Genomic DNA, 25,876 nt, shown 5'->3' on the forward strand with positions numbered 1-25,876 from the left:
GTTGCTACCATGCTATGTTGTCATGTGTTGCTGCCTGGCTGTTTTGTTTAGGTCTCTCTTTATGTAGTGTTGTGTTGTCTCTCTTGTCCCTTGGCTCTGCGCGTGTTTATGTACGGTGGTATTCCCTGCATAACGTATCCTGTTAAATCCTTGTGTTTTGAAAGTGTGCTTGCCAAAAGCTGGTCTGTTCTCACTCTCTCACTGATTAGTATCTGTATGTGCCTCTGAGATGTTACAGCTGCACTGCCATCTCCTGGGTGGAATGGATTTGCATCCCASTGGTTGAATAGAATGGTGTAGATTGAAAAGGGACAAAGGGAGTCAATTGAATTATATTGGCTGATTTAATATATCCTCTAACAGAATACTAATAAACTGTGTTTGTGTATTACAGACCAAATTGAAACTGCAGAAAGCAACTAGAATKGGTAAGTATTACTTGAGTTGACAGACTGATCATTGTTCTCAGGTTTTAAATTCTCATCTGAATGAGTCGTTTTTGTAAAATGCTTTTGCTGCTTAGAGCTGAAATACAGTTTATCTCAGGCATAATCTCACTTTGTTGGTTTGGATTATTACAAGAGGCTGTAACGGAAAGTCGTGTAACAATGGCTGGGATTGATTCCATTTTGTTGGTGTGTTTAATTGCCATCGGGAGAAAATCTGGTAGGAATTGTAGTAATTCTAATGTGTTTGGTGTTGTATAATATAAAAAGCTGCTTGGTTTTCTTGATCAACTCATAACCTCTGTTATAAAACAATACACAGATGTATTATTGTGTTTCCATTGCCTTTATTGTGTCCCACCATTGGAATTGATACAACCCAAATGTCCTCACATGGCAAGTCACTATGTATGGACACAACGCTACTTCCCATACACAGCAAAAAGACCCTGCATCAAATTTAAGAGTGCTCCCCCAACAGACAGGACAATTTGTTTGTAAAGGTCCTAACAATGTTACTTGAAATTATATAAGAATATCATAGGAAAAGCAAATATGTCATTACAAATATTTCAGCGCTTGATCCACTGCTGCTTTTTAAACTAGTTTCAGCTTTCCTGTTCTCGCACAATTTACAATTCACATTGTTTTTGACAGCCAAAGATCGAAGCTGCTTTGACAAATCATTGCCACAAAGGCTAGTGGATCAGTAACTCAAACAAAAAAATAGTTTCTGAACCACTCCTTTAAGAGTCACATGTCAGTATAACATTTAAAATCACTCGCACGTTCTTAAATCATTCTGCAATCACAGTAGTTTTCAGAAGTAAAAACTATAAGTAAAAACAAACCACAATCTGGTTCAGAACCTCTCACATTTTCTTGCAAAACGAGAACAGGCTACAGAAAGAAGGCTTAGGTGCAGAGGCTGGTTGCCTAAATTTGGTCAATTACATGTAACGGTACCCTACACACTTCTCTCCTCTGAGAACATAACATCCTAAACGCCTTTGGCTGCCAACATCCTCGGTTGGAGACTTCACTTCTTTGCACCGGCGAAGTGCTTGTTGAGGATGCCCTTGGCGGTGTCCAGGGCTGCGTCRGCGGGCACGGGGATGTGAGGGGTGACTCCGGCCCCCTCCCAGGCGGGGCCCTGGGCTGTGTCTGAATGGGTGGTGGGGATGCTCAGGAACACATCACTGTCGCCCACGCGGAAGGTCTCASCGGGGTGTGAGGCACCGTTGGTGGTCTCGCCCACGATCATGGCCCGACCATGCTTCTTCATGATGTAGACAAACTCCTCGGCGGCGCCGGCCGTGGCTCTGCTGGTCAAGATGATCAGGCTCTTCTTGGAGCCATACCTCGCACCTGAGAGAGAAGATGAGAGTCATTTTCATCTGCTGACAGCACACAGATGTGTTCGGATGAATCCAAATTGATAAACTGATTACACGGTGCACATTATGAAACTTGGGAGTTTTTTTTAAACCTGTGAGCTCAGGTAGAGTCCACAGCTCCTTAGTGGTGCCAGACGGTCTGTCGTACAGTTTGTCCAGCAAGACCTGCTTGTCTGCATCAAAGAAGTAGGAGCAGAAGCCCGCAATGGCAGTGGTGGCCCCGCCAACGTTGTTCCTGCAAAATCAATTATACAAACTCATTCAATATAAAAGATGAACATGTTGTAAATAAAAACTTTCCCTATGGTGCAACTGTCCCCATTTTAACCCAACTAAATGGTAAGCCACTCTGTAACTGTTCATCTTGGTGAACATAAATATGTTCCTCTAGTTGCTATGCTCGTAATTTGAGCTTTGATTTTCACTATAAAGAGAAGTTCTACAGATGTAGGATCTTAATTTGAGCCAGTTTGACACAGCAGGAAAATAATCATGCAGCAACAGTAAATGTGAATTATTATGGGGATTATAATTAATGAACATATTTGTAGGGGTTGATACATTTTTCAYAAGGGAAAATCAAGTCTGAAATTTCTAAGTGGAAATTACAAACTTCAGAAGCCTWTTTAAACCTCATATACACAACTAGTTTTACATTTCCGGAAAGTTCTTCTGCAACGGTGTGATGAAATTAAGATCYTACATCTGTACCTGAGATCAACAATCAGAGCGTCAGTGTTAACAACTTTGTTCCACACATGCTCCACGATGATCTGGGCAATGGCCTGAACCTCCTCGAAGTTACCAAACATGTCAAAGCGCAGGTAGCCAATGTTGTTCTCAAACAGATCCGTGTGGAAGGAGACCTTGATCAGCTCAATGAACATCTCTGGAGATGGGTTCTGAAATCAACATAAATGTCTCAAAATTGTCCCCCTAATTAATACTGAAATTCAACATACTTTTTTTTCAGGCAAATATTCATWAAAAAAAAAGTTGCTCTCTGGATTCACATAAAAGTATTCTCTATAGATAAATGTATTACATTGGCTATAAATACAATACAACATAAAATGTGTCTTACCATTGGTGGCAGGGGTGGGGTGTTGTGTGTGGTCTTCAGGCACTTGTCTCCAGACAGTTTCATGAGGTCAGCGGAGAGTTTCGTCTCCAGATCCACCTTTGAAGAGATCAAGTTGTAGTCGCCGCTCGCTGCCGCCAGCTTCTCTGCAACGTCCGCTCCSACATTCTCAAAGGCGTAGTTGTCGGCCACCAGAGCTCCAGTTGCCTCGAGGATGGCAGGGATCTCGGCACGTAGGTTAATRATCTTAATGGCAACAGCCAGGGCATCTTCAGCATCGACCTCAACATCGGGCGTCACGCCGGTGACCTCCCAAGACTTCCCTGTGATGGGGTTGATGGACTTAGCCGAGGGCACTGTGACATAGAAGTCTGTGTCCCCAATCTTGATCTTGTCAATTTTCACGGACCCGCCAGCGGTTTTCTCCCCAACGATYGTGGCCCTCTTGAGGTTCTTCAGACAGTAGGCGACGTCCTCTGCAATTCCCTTGGTGTTTGCACTAGTCAGGATGACGAGKGATTTCTTGGTTCCGTACCTCTCGCCCAGAAGTGTGGGCATGGACCACATCTCGGTGGTGGTGTCGGAGGGACGGTCGTACACGCTGTCGATGTGAATCAGAGGCTCGGCGTCGGTGAAATAAGACACAATGTATGGGATGCCCGACAGATCCCCGCTGCCTGTGTAGCGGAGGTCAAAGATCAGAGCGGACGTGGGCAAAATCTTTTTCCAGACCAGCTCCAGGAGGAGGGTGCCGATCTTGTCGGCCAACTCCTCCCCGATGATGTGGTCGATCCTCAGGTAGCCGATGTTGCCCTCTAAGACCTCCAGCTTAATGGAGCTCTGGAGCACGCCGATAAGCTGGTCCGGTGGCAGGGGTGGCAGGGCAGGGGCCACCGCAGGGACATAGTTGGGCTCATTGGAGATGACCAGTCGGGGGTCGTTGATGGTACTCTGGACCCCGCCGGTCAGGACAGAGGCGAGAGTGTCGGGGTCAGGGATGCTGAGGATCTCTGTATTGCTGCTCGCAGCGTCGATGGCCTCCTGCATGCCAGTCAACTTCTCCGGAGAGCAGTAGTTGTCCAGGAGAATTTTAGCCATGTCTACAATCAGGTCGGGTGCAAAAGCGCTGTGGATGGCAACATTGCCGAAGACCAGCACCGATGCCAACAAGAGGAGAGACTTTGCCATCTTGTCGGGTTTCTAGATTGCAGTAAACCACAGTAGTAGCTGCTCTGCGGTGGAACGTACGTCTGCAAAGAGGTCCTTGGTCAAATGAGACTGTTTCTCCTGAAAGTTTCTGTTAACACACACAAGGATTTTCCTCACAATAAACCTTTAATCGTATTATCCTGAGTACTTTGGTAAGACAATAACAAGCTAACAATGTAGGTGCAACATGTTGCCCAATATGTAGATGTTAAATATATCTTTGTTGCTATGCATGTGAGGTAAGGTTTGACTAGACACAAATATCTGCTGTGATTATACTTGGTGGAAAGTATTCACATTACTGTATACATTTATGAATATTTTTCATTTGAAGAAAAAATCTCACTGATTGAAGATCAATGTTAACTATATATATATATATATATATATATATATATTTTGTACCTTATAATTAGGCCTTCTGTTGGTCAGTAAGTTGATCTTAAGTGTAATATTACCTGTGACTGTCCTTATACCATATTTAGGAGTCTACTCTCACACTCAGCATTATCCTTAGAATATCGAATTTACACTTAGAACATAGAATTTATACTTAGAACATAGAATTTATACTTAGGACATAGAACTTATACTTAGGACATAGAACTTATACTTAGGACATAGAACTTATACTTAGAATTTATTCTTAAAACTTAGAAAATAAAATAGTCAAGTTGTCCAAATCCCCCCCCCCCCACTTCTCAATTTCCCATTGGCTGACCCAATATTATGGTCTGTAAATATGACATTGAGCTCTGAACAGTTCATCTCAGGTAATCAATAACTCACAAGTTTATTTAACAGTTTAGTGTTGATTAAAAATCAAATGAAACTTACCAGGAACCAATAACATTTGCTCTACAGTTATATTCCACCTACTATACCAGCGTAAAATAGAACATTTGTGTTTTCTCTTCTAAGCTACAGTATATGGCCTCCATTTGGTCATGACACTATTCATCATTTCTTGTGGACAGACTACGTWAACATAAATGGTACCGTAGATCTGCCATGATAAAAAGGGATGCTCTTGGTTCCGATCCTTGTTCTCTTTTCTCCTAACATGTATGAGCCCAGAACTTAATCAAGCATTTGACCAATTACGTGAAACTAGGTTAACCGATATTACACTATTCATAATGAGTTCATGTGGTTATCATTGATGCTATTACACAGTAGGGAACTGAGTACAGTAGTTCACTACAGGTTTGTATGGGAAATGCTCCCTCTACTGACTGGCTAAAGACTCTTCTACATTGCATGACTAAACAAATGAAGAAAAGGACAAATAACAAATGCATTTAAAAGCAGATTAATATAGAAGTATAAAGTATTTGCGATAATCAAATGAAGTCCATGACAGTACAATGAAATAAAATATCAACCCGGTTTCCTAACCCATATTTAGGTCAACACAGATGTAGCCCAAAGAGTTACATCAAAGAGATTAAAAATACATTTAGATATTCATAAAATATAAACAAGAGGATTTACTTCTAAATCTAATCCAATTTCTCAAACAAAATGACGCACAGAGGGGTTGGTCAAATTCATCGAAGGCAACTCATTTCATCCCAGTGCTGCGACAGTTATTGATCTGTATATTTTCAGGTGCAAAAAGAACGCTTTCATAAGGTGCCTGAAWAATAATGTGCAATCTACTATTTTAAGATTTCGAATAAGAGAACCAAAATAGCTTTCCTTGGGGTGGATATATTATACCACAGATACATTATGTCAGGTTACAGAAAAATGATGATAATAAATCACATTTCTGTTAGAAATTACACAGGAAAAATAACATAATTCCAAATACAGGACAAACAAAGTAAACATTGAAAGGAAAGAGAAATTAAAACATGACCACTATTTCCCTTTATCTTGCTTTAAAAGCCTGGCTGCAATGATTCTCTGTGCAACACTCAGAGCATCATTTGCCTGGGYAGCAACGTGTGGCTCGACCCCAGAGACACTCCACACCTTCCCAGTAACAGCACTCAGGACCACCTGGTTAGGTATGGAAGCATACAGGATACTATTCCCGATCTGGTAGGTGCCGCTGGACAGGGAYCCTCCGATGGTCGGCTCCCCAATCACCTTCGCCCTGTTCAGGTCCTTCATGGCCCGCGTGAACACCTCGGCAGCTGACCCTGTCATTTGACTAGTAAGGATGTAGATGTCCTTGGTGGAACCGTACCTCTGACCCTGGATCTGAGGCAGGGTCATGACCTCGGTCATGGTGGTTGTAGAGCGGTCAAAGACGGTGTAAAGGTGCCTCAGGGGCTCAGCATCGAAGAAGTAGGTACAAAGGAGCGGTATGGCTGTGGAGTAACCACCTGTGTTGTATCTCATGTCAATGATCATTGTGTCCGTGTTCACCAGCTTGCTCCACACCAGTTTGATCAACTGAGGGCCGATGGCTCTCATCACTTCTATGTCTGCCATCATATCGAACCTCAGATAGCCCACGTTCCCGGGCATCACCTCGATCTTGAACAGCGTGTCAATGATGTAACCCACCTCCTGAGCTGTCGGGATTTTTGGCATGTCATGCAGAGACTCGGGTTCRATGTCGCAGTAGAATATGTGCAGCCGGTGGTCGCCTGACGTCTCCTGGAGGTCAGCTGTTAGCTGGGATGCCAGAGACTCATAGTCGACCACCGATCGATATGAGCCCTCGGCCCATTTGGTGAGCAGCACTCTACTGAGCTTGTTGGCGACCTCAGGGATGGCATAGTGTACTTCCAAGAGCTCCCCTGTCCCCTCCACCAGTGACAGAACCTCCTTGTGAAACTCTATTATCTCATGRGCGTGGTCCACGGCCTCCTCAGCAAGCACTATGGCATCGGGGACCACGCCTCCACCTAGCCAGCACTCCCCGTTGTTGTCTATGAAGTTTATGAAGGGGACGGTGATGACAATGTTTGTGTCTTCCACCTGGAATGACTTGGAGTGCATAAGGGTCCCAGATGTGATTTCCCCGATGAGGGTGCCACGGTGCAGCGATTGCATCAGATAAGCAAATTCCTCCCCTGCACTGGCGGTATAGTGACTAGTCAGGATGTACACTCCACGTTTAGACCCGTAGGGTGGGCCTAGGAGGCCAGAAAGCGTGTTAAACTCAGTGGTGGTGTTCTGGATCCTGTCRTATATGGTGAAGAAGTGGAACTGTTGTGACGGGTCTTGGAGGAAAGAGAGCAGGATGCCCATGGAAGCTGARGACCCGCCTGTGTTGTATCGCAGGTCGATGATGAGGTTCTCTGTGTCTTTGAGGGCCTCCCAGATTTTTTGCGCAATCTGCTCTCCTAGTTTGGCCATCACTGACACGTCTCCAAACTTGTCGAAGCGGAGATAACCAGTGTTTCCAGTTAGGATGCGTACTTTGAAGACTGTATCCACCAGGTTCCTGAGAAATGCTGGATCACCTGGTATGKTCTCAGGTTCAAAGTCTTCCTCAATGATAACCGGGTGATCTTGGGTCAGTTTGATCATCAGACGAGGGTCCTCTGACACAGACTGCAGTTCGTTGTTGAGTTTATTCGCCAGGTCCTCCTCTGAAATGACAGAGAAGAAATCAGTGGATTCCAGATGTTGAAGGAAAGCYGGTACTCTGTCTGTGAATGAGTAGTACTGCCTGATGATGTCAGAGACGCTCTGGATGGCCCTTGGAATGGCACTCCTGACCGCCAGTAGATTTTGGGCATTAGCAACAGCCTCCTTGGCATTGATATTTACAGAGGGAGATACTCCACTCACTTCCCAGCTTTGGCCTGTTATTGGGTTCACTGACCTGGCCACTGGAATTGTGATGTAGAAACCAGAATCTCCTATTCTTATCTTCTCCACTTTCACTGACCCCCCGGCTGACCTCTCTCCAACAATGTTCGCCCTCTTCAAATGCTTCAGAGTGTAGGCGACTGCCTCAGCCGCACCCATAGTACGCTTACTGGTTAATACGATGAGGTCTTTTCGCTTTCCGTACCGCTCTCCCATGATAGATGACATAGTCCACAGCTCCTTAGTGGTGTTGGAGGGTCGATCGAACACAGTGTCAATGTGAATGAGAGGTTCTGGGTCGGAGAAGTAGGAGATGATGAACGGGACTCCGGACAGCTCCCCAGYTGTGCTGTAGCGCAGGTCAAAGATTAACGAGGAGGTGTTGGCGACCTTGTTCCAGACGTTGTCCCGGAGCAGCGGGCCAAGCTTGGYGGCCGTCTCCTCCCCTATGATCTGGTCGATCCTCAGGTAACCCACGTTGTTCTCCAGGACCTCCAGCTTCACAGAGTTCCTGACCAGACGGATGAGCTGCTCAGTGGGGAGAGAAGGGAGGGCGGGCGGCATCACTGGGACAAAGTTTGGCTCGAAGGACACAGTTAGTCGAGGGTCATTGAGTGCACCCTGCACGCCAACTGTCAGCACAGATGCCAAGGTCTTGCGGTCAGATATTTTGAGGATTTCTCCACTGTTGATGGCTTGCTGAATGGCCTCCTGCATGCCRACCAGATTCTCAGGGAAGCAGTAGTTGTCGAGGAGAATTTTTGCCATGTCCAGCACCAGAGCCGGCTGGAAGGAAGAGCTGCCAAAGAGAACATGGCAAAGAAGCACCAGCAGTGCTGGTGAGAACCGACCTCCTGCCATTACTGCGGAGAATGTTATATTTTATCTGTGTTATCCTGCTTTTTTGTCCATTCATTCAGAGGGGCAGTCCTTTGTTAAGAGAGAATGTTTCAACCRCCAGGTTTCGGACAGAAACAATGACGTAAGAGGCTTTTGTTCCCAATAAACCTTTAATCGTATTATCTGCGGTGCATCCGTCAGACAGTAACAGATAAAAATGTTGAATTGGAGATTTTACATCAAAGGTATTATAATGTACATATTTGCGGATGCCACAGGATTATTGGAGTTTCCCTTTTTTCTGCTTGCTTTATTTCATTTGTTTTATTACTGTGAATGCTTCTGTGTGGATGTACAGTATTTCRTTTTAGGCATCAAATACAAAACCTTTGCATTCCATATTCTTTTTTGGAATTTCTATGATATGCACTACTACCATGTCATACTCATTTTCTTGAGAAAAGGGATGAGATATGACAAGAGATTAGGTCAGATTAAAGAAGTGAAAGACTACCAGATTAGTATGAAAGCCCCATGTGAAAGTCACAATCACTTATGAAAGCATTGTGGTTTGGCCAGGTGGAGAATAGGGCCATGCTTTGTGAGGTCATGTCTGGGGCGCGGAGTGGATGACATGATTACACAGTTTGTGTTCACGTGTGTATTCCTGATACGCTGCCTTAAACACAGAATGCAGGATGGAAACTGAAGATTCAACAGCAATGATTATAAAAATGAACATGAATTATCATTTGTTTGAAAATACTTATATATTCACTATTTACATTGCATGTTTGCATCCAGATTTTCACTCACTGATTTGAATGGCATTTCCCCTGTGTTAATTTATCAACGGTGAATAGCATTTAGGGTTGAGTGAGTTCAAAACTGAAATTTATCACTGGGAATTTTTACAACACAGAATTACGCAACTACATATCGTCTAATGCTGCAGCACGGTGTGTACCGTTAATCTTGCCTTAACTTCTAATACCCATTCTTACATAAGCCCGTCTGGCGATTCCTCATGACCAATCAGGACCTGGAATCTCATTTTAAGACTCTGGTACATTGTTCACTGTGTCATTTGGGAGGGTTAGCGTTATCCGTGATCCTTGGGACGTCCCTATCCTAAACCCTAACCTTAATCCCTACCCTAACCCTAACCTTACCCATAACCATTACCTAAGCCTAACCTTAACCCTAACCATTTTAATGGGGTAGGGACGTCCCAAGGATCCAGAAAGCAAGGACCCTTTTAGGATCTGATTGGTGGAGGTTGATGGCGAGGTCGCCCTATTATCCAGCAGGGTGAATAGCCTGAGTTCCKCCATGGTGACCTCTTCGTGATTTGGGACAGTTACATTGAACAGSAGTCTGTGTTTTGACTTTGTTCCATTTTTTGCAGAGTGACTAACATCTGCGAAAGTAGGCAACAGGSATACGCAGTTTCATATTTGATGACACTTATTTGAATCAAGTGAGGAAGTCATCAGGGGAAGGAACTAATTTAGGCAATTGTGGACTCTGTTAACTMGGCTAAAATCAGATGTCACATCGTTTTTGAATGGAAAGGTGACCTCAACCCCAAAGGTGTTCGATGGGGTTGAGGTCAGGGCTCTGTGCAGGCCAGTCAAACTGTTGCCACAAAGTTGGAAGCACAGAATTGTCTAGAATGTCATTGTATTCTGTAGYGTTAAGATTTCCCTACACTGGAACTAAGGGGCCTATCCCGAACCATGAAAAACAGCCCCATCCGCCAAAACCAGATTCGTCCATCGGACTGCCAGATGGTGAAGCGTGATTTATCATTCCATAGAAGGCGTTTCCACTGCTCCAGAGTCCAATGGCGGCGATCTTTACACCACTCCAGCCAATGCTTGGCATTGTGCATGGTGACCTTGCGTGCGGCTGCTCGGCCATGGAAACACATTTCATGAAGCTCCCGACGAACAGTTCTTATGCTGACGCTGCTTCCAGAGACAGTTTGGAACTCGGTAGTGASTGTTGCAACCGAGGACAGATSATTTATRCACGCTACACACTTCAGCACTCAGCAGTCCCGTTCTGTGAGCTTGTGTGGCCTACCACCTCGCGGCTGAGCCGTTGTTGCTCCTAGATGTTTCGACTTCACTATAACAGCAGGGCAGACCAGGGCAGCTCTAGCAGGGCAGAAATTGACTAACCGATTTGTTGGAAAGGTTGCATCCTATGACGGTGTCACGTTGAAAGTGACTGAGCTCTTCAGTAAGGCCATTCTACTGCCAATGTTTGTCTATGGAGATTGCATGGCKGTGTGCTCGATTTTATACACCTGTCAGCAACAGGTGTGGCTGAAATAGCCGAATCCACTAATTTGACAGGGTTTCCACATACTTTTGTATATATAGTGTATATTAAGACTGGGCTATATTTRTTTTTACTGTGAAGCGGTGATGTAAGTGTCTACATCTAGGCTTCCTCATCCCCTGACAAACATTTGCTYCATTGGGACGGGAACCATCACCTCTGATTAGAATACATTGATGTGTATTGACTATTGTGCATTGACTAATGTTCACAACTGAAGTATGTCGGGATCAACATGTACTTAATATTTAGATATGTGTGCAATATTTTAGTTGAATAATTACAAAAACAGTCAAAAGAAAATGTAAGGAATGAATGAAAGAGTAAGATATATACACAAAAATAGTTTATTGTCCACCATTAGAGGGCGCTCTTTACACATTATTCAAAGAAGAAATTCATCCCCAAAAGTTGAACTTTAGAAATTCAAAATGAATATTAATTTATACAGTAGAAGATATTTAGCGGAGAAATACACTGTTATGCTATAGAGCAGTTTCTGCCTCTAATATGAAACTAATGAGAACACTACATRTTTAATTCAAATTAATAATTTAGAAGTCATAATCATCATTTTTATTTAACCTTTATTTAACTAGGCAAGTCAGTTAAGAACAAATTCTTATTTACAATGACGGCCTATCCCGGCAAAACCCGGACGATGCTGGGACAATTGTGCGCGCCCTGTGGGACTCCCAATCACGGCCGGATGTGATACAGCCTGGATTCGAACCAGGTACTGTAGTGACGCCTCTTGCGTACACTACAGAAATGCCCTCTTATAAAAAATACTTTCAAAATCTAATCTTTTCGATTATGATCATTTTGTTATAGATATCAAACAATTGATGAACACTGACTTCATAATAGATCCAATTTATCATCTCTTTTGTTTTCTAAAACCATTACAATAATGATAAATAGTTCATAAATACTGAATTAAAGGTTTTATTTATATATTTTCTGAGCGTATACTAAATAAAATAACTCAAAAGCATCTTACAACAGGAATGTACAGATTTACAGTAAAGGGTAAAGGGAACCACCATGGATGTTACCTCTTACTACCTACATCCACACTCTGCCACCTTCATCTCCTCATACATCTGTCGCAAGGTGATGACACCATTCTCCTGGTACATGACCGTGATTGGGGCCAGTTTTGTGGGAACGCAACACGCCATGTTGGCTYTTTTGGGGTTCTTGAGATTGACCAGGGTTTGGATGAGGGCGTGTTTGGAAGGGGTCATGTCCTCAGTCAGGGGGTAGTAACACACCCCTCTACACTCAAAGGCGTCATACTCAGGGGGCGCTACGATCCACTGGTCCCAGCCGATATCTTTGAATTTGACGYGCATGGAGGTCCGTCGGCAGTAACTGGTGTCCCCCTGCCTCTTCCGCCTGGGGTGTAGGTCCACGGGGATCTCATTGAAGTCGGGCCCTTGCCAGTCGCTCCCTGAGAAGACCGTCTCTTCCTCATGGACTATCTCCTCCCTCAGCTCCTTCTTGGCCTCTCTCTTCCTGCTCCCCAGGTCATCAGAGAAGACAATCAAAGCAGCTGACTGGTTATCCCCCGCACCCACGCTCACGTCAAAACCTCCGCCTTTGAAAGGCCCACAGTCCCACCTGTCGACCACCACCTCAAATGCACTGGCCCCACGGCCTGATTTGACCCAACTCTGGATGGCGGTGGTCACATCGAAAGCTTCCCAAGAGTGATGGGCCCCAACGACGTCTTTCCCATTCACAAAGTGGGCTGTGACATTGTTTCCTTTATACTCCACTTCATAGACCTTTATGGAACCCCCGATCTGATTGGTGGAGGTTGATGGCGAGGTCGCCCTATTATCCAGCAGGGTGAATAGCCTGAGTTCCGCCATGGTGACCTCTTCGTGATTTGGGACAGTTACATTGAACAGCAGTCTGTGTTTTGACTTTGTTCCATTTTTTGCAGAGTGACTAACATCTGCGAAAGTAGGCAACAGGCATACGCAGTTTCATATTTGATGACACTTATTTGAATCAATAGCCTTAGAGGCACACAGGGTTGCTTAATAAGTTAATAAGCATACAGTACTAACATAATGCCTTCAGAAGTATTCACACCTCTTGACTTTTTCCACATTTTGTTGTGTTACAGCCTGACTTGTGTATTGTTTAAATTGAGATGTTATGTCACTGATCTATACACAATAGCCCATAATGTCAAAGTGGATTTTTGTTTGTAGAAAAAAAAGTTTTTTTTAAGCCGAAATGTCTTCAGTCAATAAGCATTCAACCCCTTCGTTATGGCAAGCCTTTGTTATGGTAGTYACTACAAATATACAAGCATCCATCCTAATTCAGTTGCCAGAGAGGAAGGAAACTGCTCAGGGCTTTCAACATGAGCCAATGATGATTTTAGAAGAGTTACAGAGTTTAATGGTTGTGATACTGTATGACATAACTGAGGATGGATCAAAAACATTGTAGTTACTCCACAATACTAATCTAAATGAGTGAAAAGAAGGAAGCCTGTACAGAACAAAATATTACAAAACATGCATCCTGTTTGCAACAAGGCATGTAAGTAATACTGTAAAAAATGTGGCAGAGAAATAAATGTTTTGTCCTGAATACAAAGTGTTATGTTTAGGACATATCCAACACAACGCATTACTGAGTACCACTCTTCATATTTTCAAGCATGGTGGTGGCTGCATCATGTTATGGGTATGCTTGTCATCGGCAAGGACTAGGGGAGTTTTTGGGGATAAAAAGATACGGAATACAGCTAAGCACAGGCAAAGCCCTAGAGGAAAACCTGGTTCAATCTTCTTTCCAACAGACACCGGGAAACAAATGTATCTTTCAGCAGGACAATAACCTAAAACACAAGCCCAAATCTACTCTGGAGTTGCTTACCAAGACGACATAGAATTTTCCTGAGGGGCTTAGTTACAGTTTTGACTTAAATCAGCTTGAAAATCTATGGCAAGACTTGAAAATGGCTTTCTGACAATGATCAACAACCAACTTGACAGAGATTGAAGAATTTAAAAAAGWATAATGGGCAAATACTGTACAATCCAGGTGTGCAAAGCTCTTAGAGACTTACTCAAAAAGACTCACTGCTGTAATCGCTGCCAAAGGTGTTTCTAACATGTATTGTCTCAGRGGGGTGAATACTTACCTAATCAAGATATATTAGTGTTTTAGTTTTCCTAAATATTTGTTAGAATTTTTCTTCCACGTTAACATTACAGAGTATTTTGTGTAGATCGTTGACCAAAAATTACAATTAAATCCATTTTAATCCCACTTTGTAACACAACAAATTGTCCAAAAAGTCAAGGGGTGTGAATATTTCGGAATACTTTCTGAAGCCACTGTATGTATGCAAATGTTGTGATAACTGATAAAAAACTCTGTGACATAAGTCTTGCCCCCAATATTCCTGTTTGACTTGTCTATGTACATACCTTGAACGGTGAAGCTGCGAATGACATCAGAACGAGGCATAGCGGACTTGTCGGACGCATACTTGTTGTACAGTTCAATCATGAACGGCGGTGGGTATATCTTGCTGTGCTCTTGTGGGACATCTGATAAGTTGAGTTTTCTCAGAAACCCTTCCTTCATGTTTCCCAGAAAGCTCTGTAACCTGGAGTCCATTTCCTCCTTTTCAACCAGGTCCTGCTTGGAAGTCTCAGTGAAGCCCTCAGGATCTTCACTTTGGAGGACATCGTTCAGTGACTTGCATCTACAGGACCCCGTGGACACCAGCAAACTCAGATACATCTGGAAGAAGAAACGCCTTGAGCATTGCATCTTCAGAGCAAATCCTTCCCAATCAACACACTTTACCTTCCCAGTTCCCACTATGTATTTAACATGGACTTTGGGTGACAATCTGTGGAAATTGAGCTTCTTCTATGCTAGAGCTGGGGTCCGCTCCCATGTTCTAGAGTAAACAGTAGCCTCGTTTCAACCAAAATAGTATCTCGACCATTGATACTGTATCTTCATTTGGGCCTTGTTATCATTAGGGCGCTTGCCGTTAATGAATATTCTGTAAACATTTGACAGACACACTGCGATAATGAGAGAGGCGCTGGAAATTGCGAGACTACCGACAAACACTTTGCTAAATTCTTCCCACTTGCTTCCCACTAACGGGTCATAGTTTGAGGSCGACGGAAATCACCATAAGTTAGGAGAGGCAGAAAAATACATAGTGAGAACTTTCCCATATTGTACAGGACATGTTTTCTTCAGAGTCTTTCAGATACACAAGCAATAAAGATGTCGAACTAACACATTTGCTTAGAAATGTTAGTTACAGGTTAAATTGGCAGCACTCAATATTCCAAGGGGAATTATTTGTGTAGAACACCTTCTTCATCACCAGTAAACACCGTGGCTAGGATCCAGTGACATCCGAGGCCAATGTGTCTGAGTACATTGGCCTGAGTCCTGGCACTTTCCAACAGTGTGTTTGTCTCTCTCATACATTCAGGCAGACCCCCCTCTGTGGGATATCTTTATGAGTAAACGCCAGTTAAATATCCTCTGACATGCATTTTCCATAGAGAGGAATGCACCAGATAAACAAGTGATTTGGTGATTAAGGTACTTTCTTTATTTGAGTCTGAAATGAGTAACGCATTCCTATTTCCTAAACATTCTTGTAATTCTAATATTAGCTGCTTGACTAATACTGTAAATATGTAGGATGCTCTTTTTTTCCACTGATTGTTTTTTTGACCAATCACATCAGAGTTTTTCACATCAGATCTTTTTCAGTGCTGATCTGATTGGTCAAAAGACCAACTAGTGAAAAAAAGATCAGAATTGGGCAGCCTGTGTAAACGCAGCCTATGAGGACTCAGGACAAGGTCATCATAAAATTATTACAACACCATCCAATCTCCCAGGGTTCTCATTATACATGTACTCCACTTTATGGAGTATTCAGTTTATTTCCATTTAAGTTTTGAGGCAATCTAGGCCATATTTGGGCAATTAAAGYACACACGATCAAAACCGGACAAAGCCTAAACAAAGGATAAATGCACAATTCACAATGTTGGAATAGAAATTACATAGCACAATATTCTCAAGACTTTTGTGGTAGTTTGACGTTAATCAACTACAGTGTGATGCGGAAAATTTTGAATGTAATAACTTTGCACTAGTGGTCTATAGGTAACCAGACATTAAGCTCTCATGATAACAATAACAATAACATCAAAACAATCAATATGAGGTCTACCTCTTCAAATGGCCATTTTTAAAAAACAATTTTCTATTTCAAAACAGCAGGTGGCAGGAATGTGCTGTCTATCTCCATTTTCTTCGCTGAATATGATGACAATGGATTCCTGATTCAAACTTATGCAAACATGACATTTTATCTTCCACAAAACATCACAGTATGCATACTGTCAGAAAACAACATGGAATTATTTATTGTAACAGTACATTCTCTCATGTATTAACCATTTATTTTGACAGATTAATTCAAACTGCACAACTAGTGAACACTACAGGCAAAACATAGTTTAAGATTCCAGCAATTATTTACAGAAATAAGTCTTATTTAGTTGTATTAGTTACATTATTATTTACAGAGGTTCAGCTTTTGAGTCTTGTACCGTATGAAGACATCATATCTAAAGCTCACCTGAGTCCAATAGTCTAAGTGCAGCAGTGGAGGCTGGTGGGAGGAGCTATAGGAGGACGGGCTCAATGCAATGGCTGAAAGTGAGTAAATGCAACTGAGTCGTACATGTTGTTTCCATGTGTTTGATAGCGTTCCATCTATTCCATTCAAGCCATTGCAAGGAGCCCGTCCTCCTGTAGCTCCTCCCACCAGCTTCCACCGAAGTCCAGTACATGGCAATAGGGTCCATCATTTGAGTTACTTTGGAATCCGTGTATACATCAGGAGCTCTGGATGGCTGAAGACTTGGAACTGACTGTGATACAGGCCCAAATTCAACTACAGTTGAGCTGCTGAATGACAAAGAAATGTCTGTGTGAATCACACTAATCTGATAGTCAGACACAGCGTTCTCTGCATCTCGCCACCCGAAACCCTTATCTATAATCCAGATCTCCCTCCATGGTGGGTTTATCCATCGCAGCCTCATCCAAAGATGTCTGTCTTTTTTACTGTACTGACTGAATTTCTCTTCTGCTCCACTCTGTCTGATTCATTGTACTCTGGCTCATGCATKATGCATTGAGGCTCCTTCCGGGTGGTTCTACYGGCAGSCACAGGTCTCCACAGCCATGTTGGGGTAAACCTTCAGCACCATGTTCCGGCTGGGGTCCAGGAAGAGAACACTCAGAGAGCTCATCCTGTCCGGAACACAGCAGGGCTCCGGAATGCCGGGAACGATTCCCACCGCCCTCACAATGCTTTGGATGGTGGCGTGGTTCGAGGGSCGGGCAACCTGGGAGCCAGAGAGGGAAAGAAGCTGGAGTTAAGAGGGATTCTCTTTCACAAGGGAGTATGATGATGACATCACGTTTGTCAGGCATGTACACTATATATACAAAATATGTAGACACTCCTTCAAATGAGTGGATTGGTTATTTCAGCCACAACCGTTGCTAATAGGTGTATAAAATCTAGCACACCGCCATGCAATCTCCATAGACAAACATTGGCAGTAGAATGGCCTTACTGAAGAGCTCAGTGACTTTCAACGTRGCACYGTCATAGSATGCCACCTTTCCAACAAGTCAGTTCCTCACATTTCTGCCCTGCTAGAGCTGCCCCGGTCAACTGTAAGTGCTGTTATTGTGAAGTGGAAACGTCTAAGAGCAGCAACAGCTCAGCCGCGAAGTGGTAGGCCACACAAGCTCACAGAACGGGACCGCCGAGTGCTGAAGCACGTAAATATCATCTGTTCTCAGTTGCAACACTCACTACCGAGTTCCAAACTGCCTCTGGAAGCAACGTCAGCATAAGAACTGTTCGTCGGGAGCTTCATGAAATGGGTTTCCATGGCCGAGCAGCCATAAAAAAGCCTAAGATCACAATGCAGAATGCCAAGTGCCAGTTGGAGTGGTGTAAAGCTCGCCGCCATTGGACTCTGGAGCAGTGGAAACCCGTTCTCTGGAGTGATGAATCACGCTTCACCATCTGGCAGTTGGACGGACGAATCTGGGTTTGGCRGATGCCAGGAGAACGCTACTTGCCCCAATGCATAGTGCCAACTGTAAAGTTTGGTGGAGGAGGAATAATGGTCTGGGGCTGTTTTCATGGTTCAGGCTAGGCCCCTGAGTTCCAGTGAAGGGAAATCTTAACGCTACGGCATACAATTACATTCTAGACGATTCTGTGCTTCCAACTTTGTGGCACAGTTTAGGGAAGGCCCTTTTCTGTTTCAGCATGACAATGCCCCCGTGCACAAACCRAGGTYCATACAGAAATGGTTTGTCGAGATCGGTGTGGAAGAAGTTGACTGGCCTGCACAGAGCCCTGATCTCAACCCCATTGAACATCTTTGGGATGAATTGGAACGCAGACTGCGAGCCAGGCTTAATCGCCCAACATCCGTGCCCGACCTCACTAACGCTCTTGTGGCTGAATGGAAGCAAGTCCCTGCAGCAATGTTCCAACATCTAGTGGAAAGCCTTTCCAGAAGAGTGGAGGCTGTTATAGCACCAAAGGGGGGACCAACTCCATATTAATGCCCATGATTTTGGAATGAGATGTTTGATGAGCAGGTGTCTACATACTTTTGGTCATGTAGTGTACTTAATCCAGCATGCCCTTCGTCATCTRATCAATTAAAGCAATTCCAAGTATCTTTTCAAGACAATGGAACATTTTATTTACTAAATAAATACTACATGACACACTGAAGTAAAACACTACGCTAACTTACCTTAGGAATAGGAAATCCGCAGGTGCCTGCACAGTAGTAGGCATCAAAGGCTTTCGGGGCTAGCACCCACTCGCTCCAGCCGATGTCGGCAAAGTCCACTCTCAGGTAACGTCGGGCGCAGACCCTGGGCTCACTCCACTGTCTCCTGCGAGCCTTCTTCATGGTCCTCTCATCAAAGCTCAGCACCTGGGGCTTATTCAACCCCTCACTGCTCTCCTGGCCATGCTTTTGCCCATATTTCACGGAGGGCTTGATCTTGGGAGCCAAATAAGTGCTCTCCCAGAGCTCATGGCTCTTCAGGGTGTTGAACTGGACCTCAGGCAGGTCATTGTCCAGTATTTGGTCCAGGGGGGATAATGCTTCTCTTTTCAGCCTAGACGCTGAAGGAGATTCGTTGGATGACCGGGTGGGCTCCTCGCCCGAAGGGAAAGGCCCRTACCTCTGCAGGGTCATGGCCACACTGTTGGGCTCAGATATGGCCATGTCGTTGGCATACGCCAGGACGTACGGTAGGATGGCTGGAGAAAGGCGCTCCTGGTTCTTCTGGGGCCTCATCCCGAAGTCAAACTCAGCGGTAATGAGGAAGACTCCCAGGATGCGGGCCTCTTTGACTACAGCGGAGACATCCCTTGTCTGCCAGGACCCTCTCCTGGGAGGGGGCAGKGTGACGTTGCCCAGCAGGGAGCCAAAGGCAGAGTTAGGGGACGTTCCTCGGAAGAGGAGCTGGGACGGGGGATGCCACTGRAGGCGACAGGAAGCGCTTCGGGAGCGCCGGCAGATCCAGGGTCGGTGGCGGGGACGCTGGTCCAGGAAGTGGAATGTGGCGGAGAGGATGTCCTCCGACTCCTGGATGGAKGACAGGTTGAAATGGAACCACACACTGTTCTTGGAGACTCCTGCAAAAAAAAAAAGACAAGACAATGGAAAGATGTGTGGTGACAGTATTTTCAATTCTAAACTTTATTTTTCAATGTAGCTTACTTTTTTTCCCTGCAAAGTATAATGTCATAAAAACAATGAATGATTAGCTGCGGGTGAAATAGCATCACATACAGCAGGTTATAGTGCATGCTACCACATGGCATGATAACGATCTGATTGCAATACACAACATTTGGMTTACAATAAACAATCATCTTAATTTCATCCCTTGACTCCCACTGCTGTTTGAAAGATAAACATTGCCCCTGAAAAGGTCTCAGACATGTGGAAATGCTTAGGAGCGCACGAGAAGAATTTTCCATGTGCCTCTAATGGCGTCATAATCGRCTTTGGTCTAATATGTCATGGATATTAACAGTAGCCTATACTCTCTGATCACATTGAGCTTGTATCAAGTAGTGACAGTGCATGGTGGTGCTTATATTAAACACATTCAGTAGCTAAACTTGATTTATTATTTATTATTTACGTTTGACTCTTGCAAAATGATATTTATGTCACTGTACTGTTCCAACTTATATTGGCTACTGTAACTGCTGCATCCTACCTACAGCAGCCCGCCACTTCATATTAGGTTATGTGATATTACAGTATCATGCAGTAAYATATGCACATATAATAATAATAATAATACATTTTATGTAGCAGACGGCTTTCGGGACACTCAAGGACATCTTACATTAAAAAGGCCTACATAMAATCTACTGCAGTACATAAGGCAGGAGAACACTCACCTGGAATAGCCTTAAAACTTCTAACGGTATTTTCGTCTCGATGGCGTTGTGGTTCCTTACTGTACTTTTCATAGACTTTAAACATATTGATGGAGACCATGTCCCGCCGTGCGCTTTCGCGCGAGGAGGTGCCATCGGTAGTTTCGYGGATATCGCTGTCCTGCTGCGTAATTTCGAATGGCTCCTCTGATAAAACTTCCCCCATACCGGAATGAAAAAATAACATAAAATGCACCAGATGTAAGAATATCTTCGTCATATTTTCGATCCAAAACGAGTTATTCCATCAAGTACCGCCTTTCTTTAGTGTTTGAATGTGCCAAAATGTGAGAAAAATCCTCCACAGCTCTCGGCAGTGCAATTCCAGGACGCGCTTGATTAGTTGTTTTTCTTTTTACTCATATGTAGATTGGAGTTCAACATTTAAAAAGGTAAGTCGTATGGCAAACTTCACAGCGTATTGCTTCGCACTGTTTTCTTACTAACAGAGAGACCAGGGGGTAGACTACTGCTTTWGCAGTGACAGATGGTGACGCTTTGCAGCGCCCAGCCAACGAGAGAGTCAAGTCCGCAGATCTCCCCCATTGTAGAATAACTGTATGTGCTGGCTGCTGTTAAATGTACAGTGCTTTAGACATTGCAACTATGAAAACAGGAATTATATTATATTATTATTAAAGGTTTTCATACATCATTTTGAAAAAGCATTTACACTCTAAACCTAACTAATTAAATAAATTTTGACTGTTTGAACTATAATGTCTATTTCGTTTCATTCTGGATAACCATAGGCATGATGATCACATAATGACTGAGGCACAGGGCACTCCCTTGTAGTGAAGAGTTGCATGAAGAATTGATGTTTCGGTGGCATGCCGATATGTAAAGATATGTCTCCCTTCCTGGTCTCTCCAGCCAACCATGTGATGTTAAGACCTTTTGTGAGGTGCTCTTGTTTTTCTTCCATTTCATTCTTTTGTGGCCCCTCGGTCGGAGGGGCCTGCTGGAGCCTCCTGCGTTTCTGGGGTCTTGATGTCTAGTTAACAGCAGCACAATGCGGACCCTGTGAGAGAGGTGGTGACAGCCTGGCTACTGGGGTCAGTGAGCCATTAAAATACCTTCTACTGGCCYGACGGGAATCACTGGGGCCTTTCACACCATGCTTTACATGTCCTGCAACAGCACTAAAGGCCCCTGCTCCTGAAGCACTCACTAAAGCAAGGATTGTCTTAAGGTTTTCACTACATAGCCCAAGCAAGATCATATCAGCCTCAGCTGTCATCATGTGTCGCGATCATGGTAGACCCTTCCCATTAGAGCTACCCATAACTTCCTTTGTAACAATGAGGTTGGAATAATACTGTGAACTTGTGAAAATTGTGTTAATGCCCTTTTAGTGTAAGAGCTGTTTGAAAAGACCACCTGGTGATGTCACCAGGCGGTAAATTAGTTAATAGACCAATAAGAAAGCGAGTTCCAAACCTCTCTGCCAATAACAGCTAGTTTTCAGTTTTCCCTTCCCCACCCAGACCAATCCAAAACAGTCCTAGAAAAATGATTGCTTGAGACATTTCTCTTAGCTAAAAAACKATTTTTGTTTCTTCTGGACCATTTTAATTGAAAACAATCACAGTAAGGTACTTAATTGTTACCCAGAAAGGGTAACAATTAATATTGAGATAAAAATGGCTGCATTGGCCCTTTAACTGTTCATCATTTCATATTTTTTAATCGGTACAGCAGACACTGGCCAAGACAATGGCCCCTCACACATAAGACCATTTAACAAATGGCATTCCATATGACATCATGCATGCATGAATCACCTCTGGTAGAGAGATGAAGTAGGGGGACAGAAGAAAATGCTTTGATTCACAGAATATCTGCCTGGGGCGTTCATCAAGGAGTGAAAGACAGTGAGTCCGCCATGTTGCTTTTGGCTGGACACCAATCTCCCCTCGACTTGTTTTCTTACTGCTGGCTAGGACTAAATGACCGCTCTGACTGATTTGGTCATGGATGTCCAAGGGCCATGAAAACCCCTCCATTACTCATCTGATCCCTGCCAAGATGTTCATGTGTGATCACACAGCCCCTCACCAGACTGGGTCCTCTGCCATACCTCCCTCATGGACACTCAGAGAGAAGAGTTCACATCAATGTCCCCCTTCTGAGAAAAACAGACAGCAAGACAGACAGCCTTCCTCTCCCAGAGAGATATCCGGAACAGCTCCTGCATTTGCATAGCAGCGCATTTAGCGATCAACGCCAACAGAAGATGGAATGCCTCCTGGAAAGGATATGTTATGACAAATTTATGGCCCAAATCTCAGCAAATTGCAGGGTTTACTGGGTATAGATGACATCCGAGTGGGACTGGAGTAGTTTATCCCCCCCCCACACACCACCTGGGCTGCTTGCTGACAGAATGATCACATCAGGGTGTATTTCTGCAGGCCTTGTCTCGTCCAGCCGGGCCCGCTCAGACGTCTGATTTCTGAATAGAGGCCTGACCCAGTGCCACGGCCTGTCGGAGCTCCGCATAAAAAGTGAGTGATTTATCATTGGGGTTCAGACATTTGGGTTCAGTAACAAAGGTAAAGAGCTGCTCTCAGCAGTGCGAGCAGCACTAGCCCGAGCGGTGCAGCTCCTCTCCTGAGACCCACTACATCTGCAGAAACTCAACCCACGGACAGAGCCAGCAATCAACATGATGGATTTCACCTCCAACGTTCGCTTCATGTGACCCAATTAGAAAACTACTTTTGTGTGTTATTATTACTGCAAGAAATCATTATGGATACAAAATTAGACTTGAGGTATATTCTCTGACCACTTATGAATACACCAAAGTTATCTTTGCCTCAGTAAGGAGCGCTGGAGTTTTCCCCTTCAACTCAGGAATAATTGGCTGTAGATAGGGGAAATCCCTTAGCACTTAGGCAGAGAAAGAAACCATATAGTCTTGAATAAAAGTTACATCCACTCATTAGATGGTTTTATTTCTTCAGCTCATTTTCTTCAAATCCCAGAGTAATCTTTAAGCCTCTGTATACAGTCTGCAGTATATCTACCAAGACACTTACAACTTATACAGTAAAGCACAAACACTTACACAATTGACCGTATGAACTCTTACTCACGCACACAATCAACTGAGATGGACCATTCTCTATTTCTTATGGCGCTATGTCAAGTTATTATCARTTGATGATCACTTTCCAGAACGTGAACTCATTGCTTTGATTACTTAAAGCAAGTTCTAATTGACTTGTTGGTCATTCTTAATGCGAGATGCCTATCTGAAAACAAGCAAGCCTGATGTGTTTGGGCACTTTTGAAAAATGGACAAAGCTATTGAGTTACAACCATTATTCACTGTTGGAGGCTTCTGTTTGGACGACACAGTGAGTTTTGCTGAGAAACAGCTGTATCTGCTTCAGGCAGGGGGAATGGGCCACGCCAATGGCCCAGTCGCTCTATGGCCCCTCTTTTGTTTATGCCTACGATGAGTTGCGGAACGCGTGATTGGTCATAGAGCGTTGTATTCTATCYACATGGTTATCAATCACTTCAAGGGCTCCCAAACAGGGAGGCCATTTTCTCATCATCATTCAGTCAGTGAGACCATTACACTTCACTTTAATGCACCAAATGGACTGACGACTGGCACTGCTCTCTCCCCTCTCATCCACACCGTTTCGTTTGACTGTCTATAAATCACTCCGTAATGCTGTGACTTTGGCCCTGCCCAACTGTAATTGATGAGATTTGCCCTTAAGTCATTTTTTAATCTAGTCTATGTGTGATATATCAGTGCTCGGAAGCAAATTATTTGAATGAAGTGTGTAACTTATCAGCCAGTTTTGAAGTTGTGACCCCCTCCTCTCCCCTCCAGACCCTTTTTTCATGAGAGAGAATGGAATTAGCTTGGTGTATTTCAGACAGACTTTTCTGGCCAAGCATATTGTTTTTCTTGGCCTCACACAGTAAGTCTGCCATTATGGGCTTTTTTTGTGCCTTTAAATATATWTTTTTCATTGATCCATATGGGAATGCTTGATTTTAAACAGGATTTAAAAGGATGCTATACTCTGTTAGGGGCCTGGATTTGCTACCCGTATTCTCATAGTGCTTTGATGAAATMCCCAGTAATATCGATAATCATGATAATAGTAGGAGATGGCTGCCGTTCTAGGATCTCCTAACGAATTGTGCTATTGAGTGCGTTTTTTTGCGTTATTTGTAACTTATTTTGTACATAATGTTTCTGCCACCATGTCTTACGACCGAAGAGAGCTTCTAGATATCAGGACAGYGATTACTCACCCCGTACTGGAGGAATACTTTTTCTTTAATGAGTCRTAAGGGAAGGATTGACTTCAGACGCCCGACAAGGCCCTCATCCCTGTCATTCGCAGGAGAAAGAGACRGAGATATCGGGGACGAAGGTCTGGGTGCCTCGTAAGGATCCRAYGACGAGTGGGTAATCTGCCTTTACCATCAGTCCTATTACCCAATGTACAATCATTGGATAATAAAATAGATGAGCTACGACTGTGTATATCCTACCAACGGSACATAAAAAATCTGTAATATCTTATGTTTCACCGAGTCGTGRCTGAACGACGACATGAATAACATACAGCTGGCGGGTTTTAAGCTTTTTCGGTAGGATAGAACAGCGGCGTCTGGAAAGACAAGGGGTGACRATACGTTTGTAAACAACAGCTGGTACACRAAATCTAAGGAAGTCTTGAGGTTTTGCTCGCCTGAGGTAGAGTATCTCATGATAACCTGTTGACCACACTATTTACCAAGAGAGTGTAMGTCTATATTTTTYGTAGCTGTCTATTTACCACCACAAACCCATGCTGGCACTAAGACCGCACTCAATGAGCTGTATAYGGCCRKAAGCAAACAGGAAARCGCTYATCCAGAGGCGGTGCTCCTAGTGGCYGGGGACTTTARTGYAGGGAAACTTAAATCCATTTGACCGAATTTCTACCAGCATGTTAAATGTGCAACCAGAGGGAAAMAACTCTAGAATACCTTTACTCCACACACAGAGACACRTACAAAGCTTTCCCTCGCCCTCCATTTGGCAAATCTGACCRTAATTCTATCCTCCTGATTCCTGCTTACAAGCAAAAACTAAAGCAGGAAGCACCAGTGACTCGGTCAATAAGAAAGTGGTCAGATGAAGCAGATGCTAACC

General features: G+C 43.8%; 3 protein-coding genes across 3 annotated transcripts; all 3 read right to left on the reverse strand.

The window, feature by feature from the left end:
• Positions 1-923: 923 nt before the first annotated feature.
• LOC111978795 (retinol-binding protein 3) lies at positions 924-8,861 on the reverse strand. The gene is made up of 5 exons (XM_024009037.2): positions 6,114-8,861; positions 2,928-3,242; positions 2,555-2,745; positions 1,936-2,078; positions 924-1,814 (listed from the first exon to the last, which is right to left on the reverse strand). Exons 1-5 carry the CDS (start codon positions 8,769-8,771, stop codon positions 1,486-1,488), a joined length of 3,636 nt encoding a protein of 1,211 aa, XP_023864805.1. The 5' UTR covers positions 8,772-8,861; the 3' UTR covers positions 924-1,485.
• A 2,563-nt stretch (positions 8,862-11,424) lies between these two features.
• LOC111978559 (growth/differentiation factor 2) lies at positions 11,425-15,106 on the reverse strand. The gene is made up of 2 exons (XM_024008672.2): positions 14,561-15,106; positions 11,425-13,065 (listed from the first exon to the last, which is right to left on the reverse strand). The coding sequence occupies exons 1-2, from the start codon at positions 14,907-14,909 to the stop codon at positions 12,164-12,166; spliced, it is 1,251 nt and encodes a 416-aa protein (XP_023864440.1). The 5' UTR covers positions 14,910-15,106; the 3' UTR covers positions 11,425-12,163.
• Positions 15,107-16,017: 911 nt separating this feature from the next.
• LOC111978557 (growth/differentiation factor 10) lies at positions 16,018-21,632 on the reverse strand. Its single transcript, XM_024008671.2, has 3 exons — positions 20,659-21,632; positions 18,983-19,878; positions 16,018-17,539 (listed from the first exon to the last, which is right to left on the reverse strand). The coding sequence occupies exons 1-3, from the start codon at positions 20,915-20,917 to the stop codon at positions 17,348-17,350; spliced, it is 1,347 nt and encodes a 448-aa protein (XP_023864439.1). The 5' UTR covers positions 20,918-21,632; the 3' UTR covers positions 16,018-17,347.
• Between the last annotated feature and the right edge of the window lie 4,244 nt (positions 21,633-25,876).

Source organism: Salvelinus sp. IW2-2015, linkage group LG18 (assembly GCF_002910315.2).
Source record: "Salvelinus sp. IW2-2015 linkage group LG18, ASM291031v2, whole genome shotgun sequence".
Classification (NCBI taxonomy): Eukaryota; Metazoa; Chordata; class Actinopteri; order Salmoniformes; family Salmonidae; genus Salvelinus; species Salvelinus sp. IW2-2015.